At 41.3% G+C, this 25,959-nt stretch overlaps 3 protein-coding genes across 3 annotated transcripts; 1 reads left to right on the top strand and 2 right to left on the bottom strand.

Moving 5' to 3' along the window:
- Positions 1-948: 948 nt before the first annotated feature.
- LOC122645508 (heat shock 70 kDa protein-like) lies at positions 949-2,907 on the bottom strand. Its single transcript, XM_043838818.1, has one exon. It carries the CDS (start codon positions 2,905-2,907, stop codon positions 961-963), a length of 1,947 nt encoding a protein of 648 aa, XP_043694753.1. The 3' UTR covers positions 949-960.
- A 6,601-nt stretch (positions 2,908-9,508) lies between these two features.
- LOC122645550 (major allergen Pru ar 1-like) lies at positions 9,509-14,146 on the bottom strand. The gene is made up of 3 exons (XM_043838859.1): positions 14,136-14,146; positions 10,330-10,546; positions 9,509-9,887 (listed from the first exon to the last, which is right to left on the bottom strand). Exons 2-3 carry the CDS (start codon positions 10,508-10,510, stop codon positions 9,589-9,591), a joined length of 480 nt encoding a protein of 159 aa, XP_043694794.1. The 5' UTR covers positions 10,511-10,546; positions 14,136-14,146; the 3' UTR covers positions 9,509-9,588.
- LOC122644760 (major allergen Pru ar 1-like) lies at positions 12,669-13,630 on the top strand. The gene is made up of 2 exons (XM_043838147.1): positions 12,669-12,890; positions 13,252-13,630. Exons 1-2 carry the CDS (start codon positions 12,713-12,715, stop codon positions 13,548-13,550), a joined length of 477 nt encoding a protein of 158 aa, XP_043694082.1. The 5' UTR covers positions 12,669-12,712; the 3' UTR covers positions 13,551-13,630.
- Positions 14,147-25,959: the final 11,813 nt, after the last annotated feature.

Raw genomic sequence — 25,959 nt, 5'->3', positions numbered from 1 at the left:
AATTTTGAACAATTGATTTAAGGAGCCTTTTGGACCCATTTGTGACTTTTATTTAAACATATGGGCTTTTAGTACTAGGCCCAACATGAATTGTATTATCAAATACATGTCTTTCGACATACATTTTCATATGGGATTGTCCATATGTAAAGAAAGTCCAGAATCATGGATTTGGAATCTCTCAGGAATTATTGAATCCTGACCATTCATTTTAGGGACACAACCTCTTGTAGAGACTGGGGGTGGTGGCTGCCTTCATTTTCTTCAATTTCAAATTCATTTTTCAGCTGTCCATATAATACTCATAAATCCTCTTGTATTCCTTATATTTGTAGAGCTTTATTTTGCCACTTGGTAAACTCTGATTTGAAATAAGCTGTTATCCTTGAACCCTAAGTACATATTCACAAAATTTAAGTCTATCCAATCAAATTTTTATCTCCTCCAATCTGTGCTATGTACTATATTGACAAGCTAATCAAGACCAGCTAATCGAGACCGTCGGTTCAACATAACTTCAAAGATAAAGCTACTCTTTGAATTTTGAGTTGGGTTGGGGATCAGCTTCAATCGAGCTCCTCAGATGATAATCACAACAAATATCAAATTTAAGCCCCAACATCTGAATTTTGCTCCCGTATAGCATTAAAGAAATACTATATCACATGCCAGCCCCTTTCGTTTGGGCTGGGTTGGGCTGGGCTGGGCTGGATCCATCTTATATTTTTGTAGAGAGAGAGAGAGAGAGTTTCCAACTTTACTATATTCACAAAAAGGAAAAAAAAGACACATTAGTTAACATCATCCAAACAAAACCCTAAAAGTATACTGGACCGGACTAAGTTCACCGGACTAAGTTCAACCCCTCGAAAAAGATCCAACAACCTCAACCCTAAAAAACAAACCAGAAAATGAAAAAACAAAAACCCCCAAAATGACCCAAATTCTACAACTCCTCCCTTAATCAACCTCTTCAATCTTAGGCCCAGCACCAGAACCAGCACCATACCCATCTGTTGGTACGTCTCCTCCCATGGGCATATCACCTCCTCCACTTCCCTGATACATCTTCGAAATAATAGGGTTACACAATGCTTCAAGCTCCTTCATCTTATCTTCAAACTCCTCAACTTCAGCCAACTGATTCCCCTCCAACCATTGAATCGTATCTTCCACTGCTTTCTCAATCTTCTTCTTATCTTCCGGATCAAGCTTCCCTGAAAACTTCTCATCCCTCACAGCATTCCTCATATTGTAAGCATAATTCTCTAGTGCATTCTTTGCTTCCACCTTCTTCTTCACTTCCTCATCCTCTGCTTTATACCTCTCTGCTTCCTTCACTTTCTTCTCAATCTCTTCCTTGCTGAGCCTACCCTTGTCATTGGTGATTGTAATCTTGTTCTTCACACCTGCTGTCTTGTCCTCGGCAGACACGTTCAGGATTCCATTCGCATCGATGTCGAAGGCAACATTAATCTGAGGAACACCTCTTGGTGCTGGAGGAATGCCTGTGAGCTCAAATTTTCCCATAAGATTGTTATCTCTGGTTCTAGCTCTCTCTCCTTCATAGACCTGAATCAAAACTCCTGGTTGGTTATCTGAGTAAGTCGAGAAGATCTGTTCTTTCTTTGTTGGGATCGTTGTGTTACGAGGAATCAAAGTAGTCATGACACCACCAGCGGTTTCAAGACCCAAACTCAGAGGAGTGACATCGAGCAATAATAGGTCTTGGACTTTCTCATTGCTTTCGCCGCTCAGGATTGCTGCCTGAACAGCTGCACCATACGCGACAGCTTCATCAGGGTTGATGCTCTTGCAGAGTTCCTTACCGTTAAAGAAATCTTGTAAGAGTTGTTGGATCTTTGGAATCCTAGTGGACCCACCAACGAGGACAACTTCATGTACATGACTCTTGTCCATCTTGGCATCTCGGAGACATTTCTCAACCGGCTCCATACACCTCAGAAACAAATCCATGTTCAATTCTTCAAACCGGGCCCTTGTAATGATTGTATAAAAGTCTATACCTTCGTAAAGAGAATCGACTTCAATAGTTGTCTGTGTTGTAGAAGACAAAGCTCGCTTGGCTCTCTCACACGCATTCTTCAAACGCCTAAGAGCTCTCGCGTTGCCGCTGATGTCTTTCTTGTGCTTTCTCTTGAACTCTGCTACACAGTGGTTGACAAGGCGGTTGTCGAAGTCTTCGCCACCAAGATGGGTGTCTCCGGCGGTGGCTTTCACCTCAAAGATACCTCCTTCGATTGCCAATGGAGAGACATCGAAGGTTCCACCGCCGAGATCAAAGATTAGAACGTTCTGCTCTCCGGTCCTTGATGCCTTCTTGTCTAACCCATAAGCAATTGCTGCTGCAGTGGGCTCATTGATGATTCTCATAACATTAAGCCCTGCAATTACTCCAGAATCCTTGGTGGCTTGCCTCTGTGAGTCGTTGAAGTAAGCAGGGACAGTGATGACAGCGTTGTTAACCGGATGACCCAAGAACGCTTCTGAGTACTCCTTCATTTTGCCGAGCACCATAGCCGAAATCTCTTCAGGAGAGAATAGTTTATTCTCACCCTTGTGACTCACCTCGATCATCGGCTTGTCGCCCGGGCCAGGGACAACTTTGAAGGGCCAGAGTTTGACGTCGTTCTGCACACATGGTTCAGAGTATCGCCGCCCAATTAGCCGTTTCACATCATAAACAGTGTTAGTAGGATTCAGAGCGGCCTGATTCTTTGCTGCCTCTCCCACCAACCGCTCTGTATCAGTGAAAGCGACGTAAGAAGGAGTTGTTCTATTGCCCTGATCGTTGGGAACGATCTCGACCCCGTCGTTCAGCCATACCCCTACACAACTGTAGGTGGTACCCAAATCGATTCCAATAGCCTTTTCAGTCTTCGCCATTAACGCTTAACAGAAAGCTTTATTAACTGATTTTTTTGTTTTGTAAACGGTAAAATCTTAGAAGGACTGGAGGGAGGAGGTGGCTTTTAATAGGGTTCTGGTTTAGTTAAAGAATGTTCACGAATTCTATAGAAGACCGTGTGAGAAACTAGAGAATATCAGAGGTTACTGGAGAGCTTGGAGAACCACCCTTTAGGGTTTGCACCAAGATACAATTTCCTGCATGGTGCGGACAGGTGGAAATTGTTGTGCGTGGCCTAAGGCTCTGTAGGCGGGTTTTTGATAAAGCTTTAAGAGAGGTTGTATCTGGAAACGCCAAAGTGGGACCCACTTATCATAGTGTCATTCATGGTGTCGTTCTGTCAATGAGAATAGTTCACTAACGTGCCAGGGCCGTGAAAAGGATGAAATTTAAACACCTGGGATAGAGACGCTCAAGCCCAATTGCCATCTGGCAGCTTTTAAGACTAAAATGCATATTCCAGAATGAGGTCAATTAATGGACTAGTTTCTAGTATGAAAGAAAAACTTGATCGAAATTTGTTGAAATCACCGAGTTAACTTGGTTTTGTTGGTTTTCAGGACAAGTTGAAGGGTGATTTTAAAAAATTCAAGATTTCGATTAAAATTCGATGGTTTCAACTAGTTTCGATCTAGATGTTGGTAATTTTGTAAGTTTTGATACTTAAGTCCATCAAAACTTGAGGAAACCTAGCTCGAAACCAGTACATATACTTAAATATGATAGCAACCAAGTCATAAACCAGGACAAACACTTATTTATGTCTTATTTAATTTACTTAAGATATTATTTATAAATAAACAAATACCACCCTGTTTGAATCCAATAAAAATAGTTAATAAATCAAATTCCAAAAGTAAAAAAAGATCAATCCTCCAACTTTCATGGTAGGTGAAATTCGATTTTCAACGGTAGGTGAAATTTTTAACTTTCTAATGTTGGGGCTTTTTTCAAATCTAAAAATTTCATAAATCTTAATATGATAAAACATTGCTAAAAATCAAAAGTACAGTAAAATATTCATTTGTTTTGATGTCCAAAAAATTATTTTCATTCAAAGCGATTTTGACAGCATTTGGGCACACCAAATTAAGTTTGACAGGTACATAACTCCTTCAATATAAACTAGATTTGAGCAATCTTGTACTTGTTAAAAAGCTATCAAGACAAAGCTTTCTAACAAATCCAAGATTGTTTAAATTTGATTTATATTGAAGGTGCTATGTTTCGGTCAAACCTTATTCGATACCATGTCCAAGAACAATATACAATATCAAACTTGGATCAAAACCACAAGTATTATTTTTAGTGTTCTCTATGTGAAACTAATCCATGGATTGAATTTAAAATGTAAAAAATAGGCAGCACAACAAGAATTAGGGCAAAAAAATAACTTCTGGGCCTCGAAACCAAGGTTTGAGTTAGCCTGGAGAAAGTTCCAGGTTTCGATTGAGATATGGTCGAAACCGAGATGAACTCGGTTTTCGACTGGTCGAAACCTAGTCGAAACCCGAGTTTTAGAACCTTGGTTTCTAGATATATATCGAATATAACTTGCCCGTTAATTTTGTGGGGTATGCGTGGGTCTGTTGCGACAGAAAACTGTTTGTACGACATCTTGACATGTGGATAGAGACAAATTTGCAATATTCACGAGAGGAGCAACAGAGATGATTGGAGCAGACTCCGGGGAGAACTCTTCGATACTTAAGTCAATTCTCAAAGAAACAATGAAGAATTGCAGAGCAAATTACATGGCTTAGAGTTCGATCCATACTTGATGATTGGTTCTAGTCTTATTTATACCCTGTTGCCAGGAGTATGGTTTGATGTCTTAGTATCGTATTGCCCATTACTAATTTTGCAAGTGACCGATCCCGAAACCATGACGATATTGCATCAGTGACACCATACGGACAAAGGGTAAAATGATCAAAAAACCCATTTTAAGGGAGAATCATGGGCAAATTTGTCCAATACAGTCGATACCAATCTGATACTGTATTGGTTTCCGAGTTGACCAATACCCGTTCAATACCGTGCACTAAAACCATGGCTAGGAGGTATGAGGCAATGATAGAAGTTCTTGTTTAGTACATCATCTCCCACAAGTAAGTGTTTTCCTTGTGGGAGATTAGATGTACATCGACAGTCTTGATATGGGAAGTTTCTGTACATGGTAATTCCTTGGTGATTTCCGTGCCATTGGGAGTTCTGACCGGATAAGGCAAGTTCTTAGGCCGTTAGAGTGCGACAGAATTTGTTCCCTATAAAGAATGGGATTGGGATGGCAGGAGCCCTATTTGGAGTAGGTCTTTATTTGGCAAGTCGTGATACTAAGGTAGTGCAGCTTACCGATCTCCCTCAAGATTCTTGGTGACCACGTGGCATGCCCTCAATGGGTAGTCCATTTTATCAGTATCAAAGGCCCCGACCCCCACTTCCTCAGGTTTGTTAAGAGCTGCGGGAGTAGCTTTGGTCGTCCTATTGAACCACCAGTAGGCATTCCGGCACATTGTGCCAGTGGTGTCACCTGTCCTACTATTAGGGACGTGGTAGGTCGTTTGAGGCTTTGTCCCGCAGGTCATATGGACAGATGTCAAGGTTTCTTACTGTTGTTAGGTGAACAATTGGTGGTTTCGGGAACTCGTGAAGCTCTCAACATGCGTTGTTAATGCGTTTTAATTTTGCCCATCATTTTGCTTGCCCGTCATGTCCGCACGTTTTACTTCCACTTGGGAACAAATGAGACATCGACATGTCAACATTCCTTTAAAGGAGCTCAAAGGTCTTTCCATAGGAGCTGTAAGCATGGGTTCATCTTGGCCGTTGAATGGGCTATATAAATGGACCCTTCCTTCATTTCTAAGCTTCCATTTATGCATTCCATCTTCTTCGAAGGTCATCTGTAAGGTTGTCGTTTTGTCTTCTTGCTTCCAGCAGCTCGGGGTCAGAGTTTCTTACCCTATTCTTCGTGTTCTTCCCAGTCTTCCTTCAATCAGTAAGTTTTCTTCCTTCTCGTATTTTAGAATGTCTGATTTAAGTGATTCCTCCTCTAATAAAAAACTCAGTCCCGCCAAACAGGAGCCTTCCTATAAAGCGCCTAAAGGGGGGCCACAAGCGTCACCATCTCTACCACTTTTGGGGCGCCTGGTGGTGGTATGTCTCTGATCGCCTCTTAGTTTGCGGGCTGATGAGGTGAGGAACTCAATGAATAGAGAGTATGTTGGGTTTCTTAGGGAGAAGTATTCCATCCCTCTCGAGGTTGGTCGTAGAGCTCCTGGGTCTAAAGAGAAGGCCTGTAGCAAGGTAGAGGAGGTCTACCTTTATGAACATATGTTCCAGGTGAGTCTATGTAGTTAGTTTTTCCTTTGTTCTATGTGTTTGTTTTCCTTTTAGCTTATCTTTACTCTTTTTTTTCGCAGGCCCTTGTGCATAGTGCCGAGGTCTTTGATCGATTCAAATGAAATTTGAGTCATTTTCATGAGATGGAGGTCAATAATAAAAAACTCCAGTCGTAGTTCAGGGAGGCCACGTCCTTGATCAAGTCTGATGAAAGCAAGCTGGCTTCTCTACAGGAGGCGGAAGAGAAGCTTAAGGTTAAGATGCGGCAACTTAATACTAGGATGCTTAAATTGGACGAAGCCAAAGGCGATGCCGGGAAGAGCATGAAGAAAGTGGAGGGAGTTGGAGGCTAGGCTAGCCAATGATGAGGCTGAGAAGTCTGCCGATATCACTAAATTGGTGGCTAAGGCTAGGGAATAGAAGGAGACTACCTTAGCCAACATCAATGACTACAAGGCATCTCAGGAGTACATGGATGAGATGCTCGATACTAACATGGATTCTTATGAGTCTGAATCCGGAAGTGCTTCGAGTTCGTTCGGGTGAAGGTGCTTGACTTTAGCTTCAAGGGTCTTGAGAGAGCGCAACCTGAGGTTGCTGAAGCTGAGAAGCCTGTTTAAGGATAAAAATTATGTCGAGGGTCCCTTTGAGGCGAGCACAGGCCAAATCTTGCCTCCTACCACCATTCTTCCTGACATCCTGCCTTCCAAAGTCCAACAATGAGGAGTTTATCTTTTCCTTTCTTTGTAAAATATAATCTCTTCTTCTCCTTTTTTTTAATGGAATTTTGAATGTAAAATATTTTTGTACTGTGTTTTGCAAAGTATTCTTGCTTGAATTGTGCTTCTCGTACATTAGAACACTTTCATCCTTTAACCGTGACTCTTCCTCCCTAGCTTAGGTCATCACACCTCTTAAGATTTTTGGTAAGTTGTTTTGCTTAGGGAATTGGCTTTAAGGCCTAAGTTACATCCTAAGGTCTTTCATAAATTGTGACTTTATTAAATATTTATGAAGAAATATGAGAGAAGTAAAAGCTTCTTAAAAAAAAACTTAAAAATAATCTAAGTGTCATGATGACTTAAAAATTTGAGAAAAACCAAATTGTATGAGGTGAGATCCAAGCTGAGGTGGGGCAGAGCAATCACTAGTAGTACTTTTGTAGGTTTTCTGAATTCCAGGCTCTGTTGATCCTCCTTTGTAGAGTTTCCAGGTTGTAAGTCCCAGGACGAACTTCTCTGATAACTCTATAAGATCCTTCCTAGTTGGGAACAAGGTTTCCCGAGTTAGCGGGATCTGAAACTTCTGACCTTCTTAGTACGAGGTCCCCAGGTCAGAACCTTTTCTCTCTGATTTTTAAGTTGTAATACCTGGCAGTCCTTTGCTGGTAGGCTGCCATTCTAAGTTGCGCCTAGTACCGTACTTTATCTATTTGGTCAAAGTTTGCCTTTAATGCGTATTGATTAGCATGCTTGTCGAAGTGCTAAACTCTGTAGGTCAGCGTCCCAATCTCCATAGGAACTACTACTACTGATCCATAGGCCAGCATAGAGGGCTTTTCTCCTATAGCGGATCAGCTTGTTGTTCTATACGCCCATAGAATACTTTGGAGCTCAAATGCCCAGAGTCCTTTGGCATTGTCCAACCTCTTCTTGAGGCCCTGCACGAGTCTTCGGTTTGTGTCCTTGATCTGTCCATTCGCCTGAGGATACCCTACTCAAGTCGTCCTGTAGTTGATTGCCAGGTCGTCATAAAAAGCCCTGAATTTCGGGTTGGCAAACTGGTTCCCATTGTCCATGACTAATATCTGAGGTACGCCGAATCTGATGATAATTGAATGCTTGAATGTGCAGGAAATGAGATAATTCATAAACCCTTGTTGTTGCATCAAGAAACCTCCAGTGGGTCCACCAAGGGTAAGACCTGCACAACATAGCAAACAGGCAAAGGGTGGTGAGTGCCAAGCCCAGGGCACTGGCGAGGGACTCTCCAATGCCTAAGTTAGGTCTCTCTAGCAAACAGATGAAACAAGCTAGAGTTTCAAGAGTTCGATGGTTTTACTTATCTTCTTTTTTCTATCTTCCCCTGTGGGGTGTTACCTTCCCACTTATAGAGCTTGATCCCTTTGGGATGTGGTGTCGATGTAGAGGTCCTGATGTGACTAATGGAGGAGCCCTCCTCTAGTGAGGAGGCAGAGTGTTTCTCTAGTCCTATTGTAGAGAGTCCCATATGTAGAGTTCTTCATTGGGGTGAGGTCCCCTATAATCGTAGAGTCTCTTTTTTATGAGCATCGTGGGATGCTCATAAATGCGATGGAGAGTTGGAGGGTGGTTTCCCTTCCTAGAGAGCGGTATTGTCCATTGGATTACTGTTTTTAGTGGACACTGATGTGCTTAGGCCCTCTATCATGTGGCTGCCCCTAGTGAGAGGTGATGTTTTGGGGTGTATAGGGCTGGTGTTGATAGGTTGATGGACATGATGGGCACACCATCTTATTCTTGCTTCCTTGAGGGGACCTGTGGATCTTTTAGCTATGGGTTTTTGGGGGGATGGTTCTTACCCGGCAGACCCGTCATGGGCCTATGGCAGATGGTTCTTACCTGGCAGATCCATCATAGGTCTTCGGATGGATAGTTCTTACCTATCGACCCCCCTTAGCTGTCCCTCCCGGTGCCACGTGTCGTGGGTCTATTGGGTGGGCATTAATTTGGTATAACACTTGTCATTTCATAAACCCTTTATTTCAATGTGATAAATGAGATAATTCTTGTCATTTCAAAAATCTAATCAACTACATCTAAGGCACCGGGCGCAATCTTCCCCTAGAAGTCCAGCCACTCATTAATGATATTAGTTATTTATCTTTCTACTTTGGAGAACTGTACATTTGTTTTTCTTCCAAGGGCAGCAAATGTAGTAGCTGATTCCCTTGCTCGGAAGGACGCCTCCTTAACGTGTATGAAGGAATGACCATTATCCACTCCTTGGCTCCATAATGCATGTATCAAAGATGAGTGTTGTAAGTGGTTCAGCCTCTTCAAAAATGAGTGTGATGTTTATCCTATCCATTAAAAACACAAATCTAAAAATTAATTATTAAGAAATAAAATTTTCATCTTAGGTGCAATCAAACATACATTTCTAACAAATAACCCTTTATTAAAACATAACCATATCCTTCGTATACCTCGAGCTACAACTCCACCCCCCCCCCCCACCCAAAAAAGAAAAATTAAGAGCACAAACATAATGGATGACTTCTTGATATTGAGCCATAATAGCTGTACTGATGCTATAGAGTAACTAAAATAGACCTAAGCATAGGTATCTGGGTTCTGCAAGAGGTAACCTTCCACCAACTTGAACGTTCCAGTGGCCATCTCCTTGCCCATCTGGATTTCATCTTCACCCATCATGTAGTCACCAATAGTGTAAAACTCAGAAGTAGCCTTACAGATGGATCCCCCGTCTGCAGAGGCCACAAATTGAACAGTATCGACAACCTTTTCAATCTTTTCCCCAATGACAGCACCTTCGATCAGCGTAAACTTGCACTTAAAATTCTGTTCGTCAAGTTCTTCAATCCGATGCTTGATGAAGTCAAAAGGACCATCTGCATGTTAAACAAAGAAAATTTTGTTACATCTTTTTCCACGAAATGTTGTTACCACTCCATTTGTTTCAATAAAAAATGAAAGGTAGTGATTTACTTCTGTTGTTCTTTATGTCGTCCTTGGGCATAAAAAGTGGGACCCAATATTAAATATAAAGTGGGAAGTAGGTTCCTGTTCAGGAATGTAGCCTACGCCAGTACTCCTATGTGTCTATCTCTCTCTTCCTCAAAACAAGGGAACAGAGATGACTTTTCACATGGGGAGGAGAGAGAGACTCATGGGAGTGTGGCCTAAAAAGTCTCTTGAACTAAAATTCCTCTCTTTGCACCGTTAATGGCAGGTGGTGGGAGTAAAAATGAGAGAAGCCCCACTACCCCTGTTTATGATTTACTTAAAAAAAAAAAAAGAACAAAGAAACAAAAAGTAAAAAGAAAAACAAACCATCAGCCAAGTTGATCTGTTTGATGGATCCAGCCCCACCATCTACATGAATTTGAATGCTTTTAATCTTGTCAGGAAGGATCTTGGGAAGTAAGTTGTGTGCATCAAGGATTGCAGCCTTGAAAATCCTAGCAGGTGGGATTGGGCAATTGAATTCGTTGCTAATGCTGGTCACTCCCATGTTTTGCTAAAGCAAGAAAATGATAATATATGAAACCTCAATAGAGATGACCTTGCTCGGTTGGTATGGTGGCAGTGGTGGATATGATGAAAACCGAGGGTGGTTTCATTGGTATTTATAGACTACTCTTAGATGATAGAAAACCACAAGTAACTCTATCTTCATAGTTGATATAAAATAAGAGAACACATAGTTTGAATTTGACCATATAATTAGGGGTGGAATCTATAAGGAGACACTCCATTTTGTCCTATTCATAGTTTTCTAGAATCGGACTGGAGGTCGATCTGGAAAAGTTTAGTTCCAGTCTCAAATAACCATGAACCGAAGTAAAATAGATTAGTCTGATCTGGGCTTCGACAACAACAAGGTTATTTCTCCTAATAAGACATGATAAAAGGAAGGGAATTCAAAGTTTGGGTTTTTTTTTTTTTTTTTTTTTGGTGTGTTTTTCTTTGTTTTTTGTTTTTTGATTTAGTCAATCTTGATGAGTAAAATATGCCATTTTTGCAGATATAGTGAGCGACATGTTTCTACCTATTATGTTACTTGTGCTAAATTATAAATTTTTATTTATAAAATTCATCTTCTAGAAGCAGGCTTAAGTTAATGTATGAGTTGATAACGGGTTTGGAGTTTTTTCATTTATAAAATTTATATTCTTAACCTTAATTTTAAAGATGTTTTTATACTAAGCATACTTGGTCATGTATTAATTAGGGGGAAAGGTACAGGAGAAGGATTCATCTACCCATTTAGGATCATTATTATCCCCTCCTACTAGACAATGTAGAAACTAGCCGCAGGGAACCTGAGAGGAGAAAAATTCAAGTTTGTGGGTATACTTGTAGTGGATGTAGGCAAGATTGCCAAATTTCTCTAAATCTCGTTGTTATTTCTCATTTTTCACTTTTATAACTTGGATAACTTTACAACAACTGCATTTGTTTTTTATTTTTTCTTTTTTTGCAAGTTATTTACGAATTAGATTGTCATTAATATTTGGCCATACCCTATTCGCCCCTCTCTTAGGTTATTTGCAGTTTTAACACAGTCATCATACTAGTGGGATATGCATCATTATGAGGGGAGAATAGTTTCTACCTTGTCGAGTAGGAGGGGGGTAATAATGATCGTAGATAGGTGGATGAATCCTTCTCCTGTAACCTTTCCCCTAATTTAATATGTACGTAGGATGACTAGTATAAGCACATCTTTAAAATTAAGGTCAACTCCTATTATTAGCTCATACATTAACCTCAGTCAGCTTCTAGAACATGAAATTTATGAATAAAAAAACTCTAATTTAGCACAAGTAACATAATAGAAAGAAACATATTCCCACATCAACATTGACTAAATCAAATTTAAAAAACAAAAATCTGTTGCGTATGGAAATCTTCGTTCGGTCTGCTCATGGATGAGCATGCAAAAAATCAGGTTAATACAAGAAAACCGGTGTAACTCCAGCCGAGAACTCTTCGATGCTTAATTCAGGTCAATTTTAAGACTCATCAAAATCCTATCCGGTTCTAATCTTACCATGTGTCACCCCTCCATTGGTGGTCAATTTTAAGGCTCATCAAAATCCTTAGATGGATATAACTTTGCTGAGAGACATGGACCGGTTTGAAGAAACATAAAAATCAGCTCATATTTCCTTGCCTTTTATCATGTCTTATTAGGAGAAATAACATGATAACTTTCTCCTACTAAGTTTCCTATTTTCTTTCATGTCTGATATGATGTGCCATTGGATGTGGAAATCAGAGGTCACATCTTGATTTGTGCATGGATCGGACTGTAAGCCATTGTTATAGAAACCGGCCCGGCGGCTGGGCAACTAAATTAGACCAGCGTTATACACCAAACCGGTCCGATTCTAGAAAACTATGAACAGAGACTACTTTTAAAATGGGGGGAAAGGACAAAATGAAGTGTCTCCATTCTTATAGCTTCCAAACTCAATTATACGGTCAAAGTCAAACTATGTGTTCTCTTATTTTATAATTACATGGGGTTTCTATCATCTAAGACTAGTAGTTCAGACCAAGCAGTTCTCTGAACCGGACTCTATAAATACCAACGAATCAACCCTCCGTTCTCATCATCTTTACCACTCGCAGTACATCAATCGCTATTGTCAATTTATTCTTTTCTCCTCGCATCCTTTGAGGTTTCATTTTCTTGCTTTAGCAAACCATGGGGGTGACAACCATTAACAACGAGTTCAATTGCCCAATCCCACCTGCTAGGATTTTCAAGGCTGCAATACTTGATGCACACAACTTACTTCCCAAGATCCTTCCTGATAAGATTAAGAGCATTGAAATTCATGGTGATGGTGGGGCTGGATCCATCAAACAGATCGATCAACTTGGCTGATGGTTTGTCTTTTTTACTTTCTCTTTCTTCTTCTTTTTGTTTTTTTTAAAGTAAATCATATGGGAGAGCAGGCATGGTGAGTATAATGGTGGCACTTTTACTCTCAATTTTTTTTTATTTGAAGCAATGTTAGATCACATACAAGGACGAAATAAAATTAAAAAAAAAGGCATTTTAATTGCAGAAGTTATTTTGTGTTTTATTTTAATCTAATATTGGGTCCCACTTTTTTATGTCCAAGGACTGTATCTAATGTTTCTTGGACAGTATCTTTTCTATTATATTGAAACAAATGTTGTGGTAACATAATTTCATGGATTGAGATGTAACAAATTTTTCTCTGTTTTAACATGCAGATGGCCCTTTTGCCTTCATCAAGCATCGGATTGAAGAACTTGACGAACAGAATTTTAAGTGCAAGTTTACGCTGATTGAAGGTGCTGTAATTGGGGAAAAGATTGAAAAGGTTGTTGATACTGTTCAATTTGTGGCATCTGCAGAAGGGGGATCCATCTGTAAGGCTACTTCTGAGTTTTACACTATTGGTGACTACACGATGGGTGAAGATGAAATCCAGATGGGCAAGGACATGGCCATTGGGACGTTCAAGTTGGTGGAAGAATACCTCTCACAGAACCCAGATGCCTATGCTTAAGAATCTTGTAGTTACTATGTAGCATCAATAGAGCTATTATGGCTCAATGCAAGAAGTCATCCATTGTGTTCGTGCCTTTACTTCTTTTTTTTTTTTTTGGGGGGGGGGGGGGGGGGATGTGGGGGGGAAGGATGTAGAAGTCATCCATTGTGTTCGTGCCTTTACTTTTTTTTTTTTTTGGGGGGGGGGGGGAGGGGGATGTGGGGGGAAGGATGTAGGGGAGAGAAGTTGTAGGTCGAGGAGTGATAAAGATTTGGTTGTGCTTTAATAAAGGAGTATTTGTTAGAAATGTATTTTTGACAACACATACGATGAAAGAAAAATCTATTTCGTGGTAATTAATTTTTGGAATCTTGTTTTTGAAGGGTTTGATAAAAATTACACACACTTCAAAAGAGGCTGAAGCACTTACATCACTCCTCCAACTATTACGTAACCTTTATAACCTTCTTCCAATTGGCCGTTGTTTTATTTGTGGAAGATATTTAATGTAGGGGTAAAAAAGGGTTTTTAAAAAAAATGAAAGTTATTTATTGTAATTAATTTTGATGTGAAACGACAAGATTTATCCCTATTGAAAAAAACAAGGGAAAATATCATCCCCCTCATTCTAAGTTTCCTTAATATCAATCCAATACCTAAGTTTTGAAAAATGATAATGCCCTCCCCTACTTTTTAAAGATTCTATCAATCGTACCCTAACAACGTAGGAATGTCCAATTTTTCTAAAACCCCAGATTACCCTTAATGTAATTTTATTCCGATTTTGCCATCTTCAACCCAAAACCCCATTTCCTCTTCTTCCTCTCTATGTTTCTTCTTCTTCTTCCGCCAGCACCACCATCATCGCCACTGCTGCTGCCACAAATCCTCTTCCACCACCAGCACCACCACCACCGCCGAACCCCACTTCCATCTTCTAACCCTGCTCCTCCATCCCTCTCTAGGACTAGATATTACCCATCTCTTTCTCCATACGAAACTGAAACTCAAGCCCTCATCTGCATCTCCAATCTTCTTCCCGCTTCTTCTTCTTCTTCTTCTCCAAACACCCTAACCGAACCCATCTCTCCACTGAACTTATCTCTCTTTTCCTTCTATTAGCCAAATTTATCATCACACCGTGACCCACTCCCTTTCCATAACCCCAAAAGACGATACCCAAAATTTTGGAATCCAAAATTTGCAAGTTTTGGGTGATTTCAGATAGCAGCCAAGATATTGATCTGATGCCCACCAAACTAAGGTCAAAGGTTACCTAGGAGATGCTCTTTGATGTCCCAAAAGTTGGGGCTGAACAGGTTACAAAATCAGATTTAATTAACAAATCAAACCAGGCTGAAATAGATAGAAAAATAGAGACTCCACTAGTTTGTTAAAACTGAAATTAAGCTTTGGAGATTTGATTTCTGTTATCTTTTATCATTGAACCATCCCAATCACCCCAACTTCTGCCTTTCACCGTCCACCCTCCACCCTCCACCCAACTTCTATTTGGCTTCTCAATTCCATCTCCTTACCTTATCTCTTCCCTACCTTCTTCCTTATTTTCTTTCAACCCGCACCCTTGTACATATCAGTATGTCACTTTGACAGAATTAGGATTTGAACTCAGGATTCAAGAGATTTACTTTAACACACTCAAAGAGACTTGGATGAGCTTAAGAATCCCATCGAGTGGAGATAATATATCAAGGGATAAATTTTGAAAATCTCAAGTTAAACAGATGAATATATTCTAAGATATTCCAATTCTTGATATAGGGATCAAATGTAGAGATTTATCAGCATAGACCAAACCTAATCTCAGACTAGCCTTCAACTACTGTTGAGTAGCCCTTCTAGTTTGATCTCCAAAATATCAATAGTTGTCGTTCGACCATGAGTTTCGAGGCTGCCGGCCCTCCTTTTGGCCACCACAAGGGACGGCGGTGGGTGAATTGAAACCCGAATAGGGTTTTTCCCCTGTTTGTCGATTTGGGGAAGACGATGGGGAATATTCCCCGTCTGATTCCGCTCATTATAATTTAAAAAAAAAGGTTTTCTTTAAGTTAAGTAATTAGGATTTGCTAATATGCACTGCTGAGAAGGTGCTAATTAATGTGCACCAGGGTCGAGTTGATGGATCCACCCATTAACTCCAATTAAAAAAAGGGTAATATCGACTTTTTATATGTTGTTTTTATAGAGTTAGTCACTTAGGGTATGGTTGATAAAATCTTTAAAAGTAGGAGAGGGCATGGTCATTTTTCAAAACTTGGGTATTGGGTTGATATTAAGGAAACTTAGAGGGGAGGGGGATGATATTTCCCCCCAAAAAAATGTTATACTAAAAGAGCAAAACAGTAAGCAAATCTCAAAATAGAAATTATCTCAAGGATTTACTTCATTATAAAAAGGATTTATAAAATGACAAGAATTATCTTAAAAATTATAGAAATTGAAATTACTCTTGGATCTAGTAAATCTCTCAGAATTCTCATACAAAAACAAATTTTAGAGGGGAAAATCTTTTTGAATTTGAGCATTAATCTCCTCCTTTATAATAAATAAAATTACAAATTTTTATCCTCGTCTAACTCCTTTAGATGCCCAAATAGAAGAAGAACCAGCTCTTAATGTATATGATGGTGCTTCTAACCAAGAATATGTTCAACATGGCGGCCCACTGGAGAGGGTTAATCAGTGAGTCACAAAACTCAACACAACACATTTGGTCTTTCAATTACACATTGACTTCTCAAGTACCCAAGCTCACCTAGATCATCATTATCGTGACCATCAACAACAACAATAGCTTAGCCTTATGCCAACTAAATGGGGTAGGCTACATGGATCCTTGCCCTTCAATAAGCTCTATTCGAGGTCGTACTTGATATGAGACCTAAGCTAAGCATGTCTTTTCTCACTACTTCTCTTAAGGCCATTTTAGGTCTACGCTTGGTTCTTTTAGTTCCTTCAATCTGAATCAAATCACTTCTCTGTATTGGAGCATCCAAAGGCTTCCATTGAGTATTGCCATACCACCTTAAAAGACTTCGAACAACTTCTCATGTATCGGAGCTACTCCCAAATCAGCTTTAATATGATCATTCTTTACTATATCCTTCCTAGTTTTTTCATTCATCCATCTCAACATCCTCCTTACAACCACCAAAATTCAAACTAATACCTGGCAACCACATGTATTCACAATCATGTGACAATAAAGAATGTAAAACACAAGACATGGTCTCCATGGTTCGGCAGTATCCCTATATCTACGGTGCAAATGGTAGCTTCAGCTACAACTTAAATCCTATCTTGGTATAATCGATAATACAATGGTTTTTGTGGAACCCACAACGAGCAACAACCCCAATTTAGGTAGCACCCACTACCAAGGAGAACTGCTCTCTCTATCACACACCAACTTGAGAAGTGTAGGACTATGAAAACAATGTGATGAGTCGTAGAATCCCTGACCAACCAGAAGTTGCCGCGTGGAGGAATTTGGACCAAACCTGAGGACCGAGCCGAGCTGTTTAGTGCTGAACCAAACCGGTCATCCGAAGAGAAGACGTCACCTCACCTCAATCCCCTCTTGGCAGAGCACCACCACCGGGCATTCAACCCACCGAGGACCAGGCCGAGCACCCGGTGTGCGGCGCTAAGCTGTACACCGACAGAGAAGATGATGCCCCCCCTTGACTGGGTTCCATGGCCAAGCATTGGGCCCGTTGAGACCTGAGCCAAGCCAGCGTGAGTTAGCAATGGGCTGAACACCTGGGCTCAACCGAGCTCACATGCATGCCGAGCTTTGAGGTCGTGGTCTCCCAAGACCAAGCCCCCCACAAAAGCTGCCGTAATGGCCCACCAGGGATCATGGAGCCACGTCAGCGTGTCCCAACAATCATGGGATACAAATTGGGTCGCAGTCCCGCACGGAATCGAATCACACTCTCATAAGGACTTTTACCTTAGTAAGAGTCCGACTTCGAAAAAAACTCTCCACTTCGCTCCGCGCGGAAGAGCCTTACCAAAGAAGGACTCTTACCATACAAGGACTCCTCCAACCGCCTCATCTCATCCTATAAATACCTAGGTATGGAGCTCAAACGCTCATATCACTACTTACTACACTGTTACGCTATTGCATTGGAGACCTGACTTGAGCATCGGAGAGTCCTAGGCTGGAGCCACACCGGCTCTCTTGCGCTTACTCGATTTTTGTAGGCTCATCCGTGGGCAAATCGGGCATCGGATGTTGTCATCCATAATAGATTTGGGGCCGTATGTGGGAACGACATTAGCTAGTCAGCATCGTTTCTACCAATCGCAAGAGCAAGAACGTTGGTTGTGCAGACAAGGTCAGGGCAACAAGGCTCATCCTCCCATGGGGATGAGCCACAACCTGATAGATAAGTGAGACACTCGCCACCCCCAGAGACGTCGCGGAAAGGCACAATCGAAAGACCCCCATGAGGGGGACTAACTTAGCGCAGCACGGGCGTCACTGCAAACCCTATTCCACCACCGGAGGGAGGAAATGGTGGAAGTGTGCTAGATGCGATGGTAGTGGAGGGCCGACCCTGAACCAAGCCAAACCAAGACAGGTTAGACCTACCCCCGTCGTCGCCCTTACCAGAAAATTTGGACCCGAAAGCCCTGACGAATAATCGGCAAGTTATGGACCTTCAGCTACAGGTGCTTCGCACTAATGAGATGTTGCGAACTCTAATGGGACAGATGTCCCAAGGCGGGTTGCTGGGCCAGCCCCCGACGGTACCCCCCTTGGCACCAGTACTCATTGAGGGGAATTTGCAGTAAAATGGTGGCCGACATTGGGCTGAGCCGAGCCGATTAGCATCGTCTCATCCGCCCCGTAAAAAAACTCCTCCCCGGATGAGCAGGAGCATTGTTGGAGTCGAGGGCAGGACGAGAGATTGAACCAGTGGCGTTAATTGCTAGAAGGTCGGTATTTTTTGATCAGCTCAGAGAGGACGGACAACCGAGGGGATACTGAGAACAAGGGGATGAGCCAAATGGGACATGTCGCGAGGAAAGGAGAAAGATCTCGTCATAACCCCTGGCATCGAAGCTCGCCTCTCTGAGAAGAGCAGCAGAGAAGCCCCTGCGGGTCCAACTTCCAAGTAGAAAGAAGAGCAGGAAGGAGTGAGGCTAACCGAGCCGAACATAATGGTCGACCTCGACGAGACGATTGGGCGAGCAGATCCTGAGCTGAAGAGCAGAATGGCCGACCTCGGCCTAATGAATAGGATAACCTGCACCAGGCAAACGAGCTGAACCGCCGACCACCTGAAACCGAAGTGGAAAGGAGGTTGCGAGAGTTGGCCGAGCAGGTTGAGGGATTGAAGAAGTAGGCGACCCTAGAAGCCTACTAACTTGTCGGACGGCACCCTTATCCTCCCGAGATCATGACTGCGCTACTACCGGCTGGATTCAAACCACCACCCTTCGACCAGTATAACGGGATGACTGACCCGACTGATCATATTAACTACTTCAATGTGATGATTACCATGCACAGAGGAACTAAAATTGTCTCTTGTCGGGCTTTCCCCTCCTCTCTCAAGGGCGAGACAACCTCCTGGTTCTCATGGTTGCCGCCAAATTCCATCACAAGTTTCGCTTAGCTCTGTCGAGCCTTCGTTACACGCTTCTAGAGTAGCATGAAGCACAAGAAGATGACGGTCAACCTCCTCAACGTGAAGCAAAAGCCTGATGAGTCGATCTAAGTATTCAATTCTCGTTTCAATAAAGAATCTTTGGATATCAAGGATTTGGATGAGGCCATGGCCCACACGGTAATTAGCAATGGTCTCACAGACATGGACCTCATCAAAGACTTGGCTCAAAAGTTGACGAAGAACATGGCCAAGCTCCTGGATAGGTGTAACGAGTTTGCAAACATGGCAGAGGTGCTCCAAGCCCGGAAGGGGAATGAGGGCAAGCCCGAGAAGAAAAGGCCAACAACCAATGACCGTAAAGATGAAAAGTGGCCCAAGACTGATCATCGAGCAGAGAGAATTGACTGAGCTCGGAGCCCCGAGTACACTCCACTGAATACCTCATGTAAGGAGATTTTGATGCAAATATATGACGACGAATTCATCTGTCGGCCCCGATCGATGCAAGCCGGGTCATCCCGGAATCCCAACAAATATTGTCTGTTCCACAAGGACACTAATAAAGGCACCAAGAATTGTTATCAGCTGAAAAGAGAAATTGAAGAGTTAATCAAGGCCGGGCACTTGAAACAACACATCAAAGGGAGCTGAGAAGAGCACAGAAGTCGAAGGCCTAAGGATCGTGATCAAAGGAAGGCCGAGCCGAGGTCTGAGAGTAGACGGGCTGAGCGTGACGAGGAGAAGGCCTGAGCCAAAAAGAAGGATGATGGGTCCGGACCGAGCAATGACAAGGCAGGCTCCCATACACACCATCCTCGGAGGGCCCGGGCAAGAGTCCACCAGAAAAGCCAAGGCAAATGCATGGTTCGTCGGAGTCGTGAAGATGTCGAACAAAAAGCCAAAGTCCGAAGCGACCATCTCCTTCACCGAGGCCGATCTCGAAGGTATAAGTTTGCCTTATGATGATGCTTTGGTGGTGCAGGTGGAGATCTCGAGGAGACCCGTTCACCGGATATTGGTCCATATGGGAGCGTCCGGAGATCTTATGTCACTCGATGCCTATCGACAGTTCAGCTTCGGGGATAATGCACTGAATGTTGGGTAACCTAGAGGGGGGTGAATAGGTTACCACTAGTGGATTTTGCCTCTTTTTCGATTGGTTGCACACTTATATTAAATACAAAAAACAGAAGTAAATGAGGCACAAGATTTATAGTGGTTCGGCTAACTTAGCCTACATCCACTCCTCTCAACCTTGAGAGAATTCCACTAGTATTTCCCTTTCAATACAATAGGTGGGGAAATGACACCTTTACAACTCTTTTTAACAGGATAAGAGGATCCTTACAATCTTAGTTCCAGGACAAGAGTATCCTTTCAATCTCTTAAGGATGAGAGGGTCCTTGTACTAATCTAAGTACAGTCTAGATTAATACAACAATGCTTTATCAAATCAAAAGCATAAACATGTAAATACAATAGAAGTTTGGTATAAATACCTATCAAAGAGTAGTGACACTTTTACCCTTTGAGTGATGGTGCTCAATGATATGAATGAGAGTGATGCACCTTGAGTCTCCTAGATGACTCTCCTTGATGGCATGAGTTGGAGAGAGTGGAGAGTTAAGAGCTTGGTAATATCTCTTTGAAGAGCTTGAATTGAATAACTTAGCTCAATGACAAATTCTCACTTTTGTACTTTCTCAAATGTACAATGCACTTTTTCTATCAAAAGATGTATTTTGTTCCTTGTTTGGATGTGTTTTATAGAGCCAAAAGTTGGAGTTTGTTTGTTCTCCAACGGATATAAAACTGTCATATTTTTAGTCGCGTGCGACCTATAAAAGTTGTCGGTCGACCATAAAAAACTAGCCGTTGAAAACTAGCCGTTGAGCCCAAGTTTGGGGCTGTAGGTCGATTGTCGGTCGACCTATGGATCGACCTACAGTGTCGGTCGGCCGATAGATCTGATCGGTTGCAACCGACGCAGACTCGGAAACAGACCTGTATTTTTATATTCGTAGGTCGACCGGCAGTCCGTAGGTCGACCAACAGATAGTCATCCTATTTTTGATTGTCCGTCAAGGGGATTTTTGGTCTAGCTTGCTTGGGGACTTCATAGGTTTTTGTCTAACACTTTAATGGCCATGTTTCTTGAGTCTAGGGCATGGGAATGAGTTCCTCCTAGGGTCTCTTACATGTGAATGCAATGTGTGTGTAATGTGATATGCACATGTAATGAAATGTGTTCTAATGCACTTGAATCTTCTTGGAGAGTCTTTGTCTTGGCTTCCTTTAGAAGATGTTCCTCAATCTTCAAATTTCTTCTTTTCCTTAACTCTTCTGTTGTGAGCTCCGTTGATCAAGTCTTTCCTGGATGCTTGATGCTCCCAACGTCTGACTATGAAGTTTGCTTAAAGATTGGAATATTAGTATTAATCTTAATGTTTGTTATCATCAAAATTAGTTTATGGAGGAATGTGTTTTCCAACAATCTCCCCCTTTTTGATGATGACAAACATGTGATTCAAAATATGCATTGCTCATGTATGTATGCAATTCAAGATAAATATATGCATTATTCATGTGGGCATGTAACTCAAGATGAATTTGTATTATCATACATCATAATTCAAGGTATGCATTATCACATAAAATGAATATTTGAATCATAACTTCTCCCCCTTTTGTCAACACAAAAAGGAGGTGTAGAGCATGAACAAGCACAAACAATCTTAGGGTGGCTCCCTAAGCCGTCTTAGTAACCATGAACAAACAAAAACAATCTTAGGGTGGCTCCCCTAAGAAAATGACTTCTGCATGGTTAGAAGAACAGAGAGCAAATAATATGAGGCCCAATAAAGTGTTAATTTTAAAAGCATCACATACTTCAAAATAGAAGTTCCATGGTTTAAAAGTATGCCATAAAAGTACAGATCAAGAGTTCTAATATAAAGTCGGTGATGTCAACTATCTCTCTGGGGAGGAGGAGGAAAGAAATGCGATTGAGACGCGTAAGATCACTTGGTTCTCCTGTTGGATGCGAAGAATCTCTGCTTGATCTTTGTGGAGAGAGGTGAAGTGATCATCAAAGCCCTTAGCGGGTGTCAAGTTGTTGGCGAAAACTTGAAAATTCTTCTCTGGTGACATAGTCCCCGAGGGTTCACCAACATAGTCTTCATCTTCACCGTCGTCCTCTTCTTGTGACTCGCTCGTCACGTGACATGTCGGGTAGCTCGCTTCCTTCGGGCTTGGTGTGAGGGAGGAGCCGCAACAAATCCCAGCTTCATCTTCTTGATGGTGGATGAGTCAATGTCAATCATCTTTGGGTCAATGAATTCCCAGAGAGATCCACTTCATGGAACTTAAGGATGGCGGTTATGAGTCCGCCATATGGAAGGTTTCCCCTATAATGGGGTACGCACGATTCCATGGTCTTCATAATCATATATGGAAGATTGATAGGATTGGCGGTGACAAGACACCAAGTAATGTAGGCTTGAAAGGGATTGACTTGGTCTCTATGGCCTCCTTTGGGCAAGATGTTGTAGCCGACAATGAAGCTGATCATCCTGGGTAGTTCATGAAGTTTTATAGCTTTAACAGTTGGTTCAAACCCAACATAGTCTTTCATGATGGCACCATAAACTTCATCAACATTCATAAAGGTTTTGGCATCCCCTTTGGGAGGAAGATAGGTCATATCTCCTACAGTGGGAATTCCCATGATCTCTCCTAGATCTTCATAAGTGAACATGATGGGAACACCCTTTACTAGGGATGTGATGGCAAGCCTATCATCCACTATTTGGGTTCTCGATTACAGAAAAGTGTCTAGCAAGGTCGGGATAGCAGGATCAACATAAACTAAAGTATTTTCCCAACCCAAATAGTTGAAATATTCTTCAATGTCATATTCAAGAAATTGAGAAACTCTTCTTGTTTCTTTCCTTGTCAACCTTTCTCTTCTCAAATCTTCCCCGGAGAATGGAAGCTTCTTCCGAGATGAAGAGAGACTTGTCATATGCTGCGAGCTCTCTCCAACTTTGGCTTTCTTCTTTGGTTGCTTGCCCTTGCTTTGTTTTGGAGCCATTTGAAACCTAGGGCTTTAGAGAATAGAGAGAAATGGAGATTTTTGGTTTGGAAGTGGGTAGATTGTGTAGGAAGAGTGATTTGGGGCTTGGATTTGGTGAAATCTCAAGAGTTTTTGCAGGGTTTTGCCTTGGAGTTCGAAGAAAAAGGGTTTTGGAGAGGAGAGGTCTCGAACATAAGAGGAGAGAAATGAAAAAATTCTCTCGGTTTATGTTTAAAAACGAAATTTTTCCGTGTCGGTCGACCTACACGAGTCTGTCGGTCGACCGACAGGTCAAAAACAGGGATTAATGGGATTTTAGCCCAGAATTCTCTATCAACCTGATTTTTGGGCTTTTTGAGGATTTCACTTTACTCAAAAGGGTTGCAAATCCCGAGTTCTCTCCTCAAATAGCAGAATCTCTCTTCACTTAATGGCTTGGTGAGTATGTCTGCAAGTTGTTTTTCAGTTTCAATGTATTTTAGAACAATTTCCCCTTTTTGAACTGTGTCTCTAAGAAAGTGATGCCTAATATCAATATGTTTGGCTCTTGAATGGAGAATGGGATTTTTGCTTAAATTGATTGCACTTGTATTGTCGCAATTAATTGGAGATGAACTAAAATGTATCCCATAGTCCACGAGAGTTTGCCTCATCCAAAGGACTTGGGCACAACACCGCCGGCGCAATGTACTCGGCTTATGAGTGGAAAGAGCAACGAGTTTTGTTTCTTGCTAAACCATGAAACTAAGCAAGATCCTAAGAAGTGACATGTGCCACTTGTACTCTTGCGATCAAGATGGCATCCTGCAAAGTCGGCATCCAAAAAGCTTATTAAATCAAAATTTTGGTTCATTGGGTACCATGATCCTACATTTGTAGTACCTTTAAGATATTTAAAGATCCTTTTAACGGCACTAAAGTGGGATTGCATTGGGTTGGCTTGGAATCTAGCACAAGCACACATGCTAAACATGATGTCTGGCCTACTAGCGGTGAGATATAGAAGGCTGCCAATCATGCCTCTATAGCGTGTAGGGTCTATGGGAGTACCTTCCTCATCTTTAGATAGCTTTAGAGAGGTGCTCATGGGGGTGCTAGATGACTTTTGACTATCAAAAGCAAATTTCTTGAGAAGTTCTTTAGTGTATTTAGTTTGACATATAAAGATTCCATTTTTGGTTTGCTTAATTTGAAGTCCTAAGAAAAAATTAAGTTCACCCATCAAACTCATTTCAAATTCATCACTCATGCATTTGCTAAATTCAACACAAAGATTTTCATTGGTGGATCCAAATATAATATCATCAACATATATTTGCACGATGATAGAGTCTTTTCCTTTATGTTTCACAAACAAGGTTGTATCAACCTTACCCATTTGAAATCCACTTTGGATTAGGAATTCACTCAATCTCTCATACCAAGCTCTAGGAGCTTGTTTGAGTCCATAGAGAGCTTTGTTAAGTTTGAAGACATGATCCGGATATTGTGTATCCTCAAATCCGGGAGGTTGTGCAACATATACTTCCTCCATGATAAAGCCATTTAAAAAGGCACTTTTGACATCCATTTGACATAGCTTAAAATTTTTATGACATGCAAAAGCAAGTAGCATTCTAATAGATTCCAGTCTTGCTACCGGTGCATAAGTTTCATCAAAATCTATCCCTTCTTGTTGATTATATCCTTTGGCAACTAATCTAGCCTTGTTTCTAATGATTGATCCATCTTCATCAAGTTTGTTTCTAAACACCCATTTGGCTCCTATAATAGAATGATTCTTGGGTTTTGGGACAAGCTCCCAAACATTGTTTCTTTCAAATTGATGGAGCTCTTCTTGCATAGCTACTATCCAATCACTATCTTCCAATGCTTCTTTTATATTTTTAGGTTCAATTTTGGATATGAAAGCAACATTGTTGCAAATGTCTTGAGTTTTAGATCTAGTTTGGATTCCTTTGTTTAAGTCTCCAATGACATGATCCAAGGGATGGTCTTTCCAAGGTCTAACCTCTTTGGGTAGATCCTTTGGTTGGTTTTCGGGTTCTCTTAGAGAGAGATTTTCTATGTTCTCCCTAATCTCAACAAGTGTATCATCATCATCAACCAATGGCTTGTTTCTATCTTTAGGAAGAGATTCATCAAATTTTATATTCATTGATTCTTCAATAATCAAGCTTTTCTTATTGAAGACTCTATAGGCTCGACTATTTGAAGAGTATCCAAGGAAAATGCCATCATCGGCTTTAGCATCAAATTTTCCTAAGTTATCCTTAGTATTCAATATATAGCATATACACCCAAACACTTTAAAGTAATCAACTTTAGGTAGTTTATTATGATAGAGTTCATAGGGTGTTTTGAGTAATATAGGTCTAATTAATACACGATTTAACACATAACAAGCCGTATTGACCGCTTCGGCCCAAAAATATTTTGGAAGAGAGTATTCATTTATCATTGTTCTAGCGGTTTCTTGGAGTAATCTATTCTTTCTTTCAACCACCCCATTGGATTGAGGTGTTCTAGGAGCGGAGAAGTTGTGGGTTATGCCTTGTTTACTGCAATAACTCCCAAATTGATTGAGATTGTCAAATTCTCCTCCATGATCACTTCTAATGGTTGTTATGAGATATCCCTTTTGGTTTTGTATTCTCTTACATAGAGATGCAAATTCATCAAAGGCTTCATCTTTATGTTTTAA

This window comes from Telopea speciosissima, chromosome 11, assembly GCF_018873765.1.
Source record: "Telopea speciosissima isolate NSW1024214 ecotype Mountain lineage chromosome 11, Tspe_v1, whole genome shotgun sequence".
NCBI classification, from domain to species: Eukaryota; Viridiplantae; Streptophyta; class Magnoliopsida; order Proteales; family Proteaceae; genus Telopea; species Telopea speciosissima.
Note: the sequence above shows the minus strand (reverse complement) of the source record. Positions and strands in the feature narration are given on the sequence as shown.

Coding starts and splice junctions, on each gene's coding strand:
- LOC122644760 (XM_043838147.1), top strand. CDS start 12,713: ATGGGGGTGACAACCATTAACAACGAGTTCAATTGCCCAATCCCACCT. Junction 12,891..13,251: donor CAAACAGATCGATCAACTTG/GCTGATGGTTTG, acceptor TTTAACATGCAG/ATGGCCCTTTTGCCTTCATC.
- LOC122645550 (XM_043838859.1), bottom strand. CDS start 10,510: ATGGGAGTGACCAGCATTAGCAACGAATTCAATTGCCCAATCCCACCT. Junction 9,888..10,329: donor ACAGATCAACTTGGCTGATG/GTTTGTTTTTCT, acceptor TTTAACATGCAG/ATGGTCCTTTTGACTTCATC.
- LOC122645508 (XM_043838818.1), bottom strand. CDS start 2,907: ATGGCGAAGACTGAAAAGGCTATTGGAATCGATTTGGGTACCACCTAC.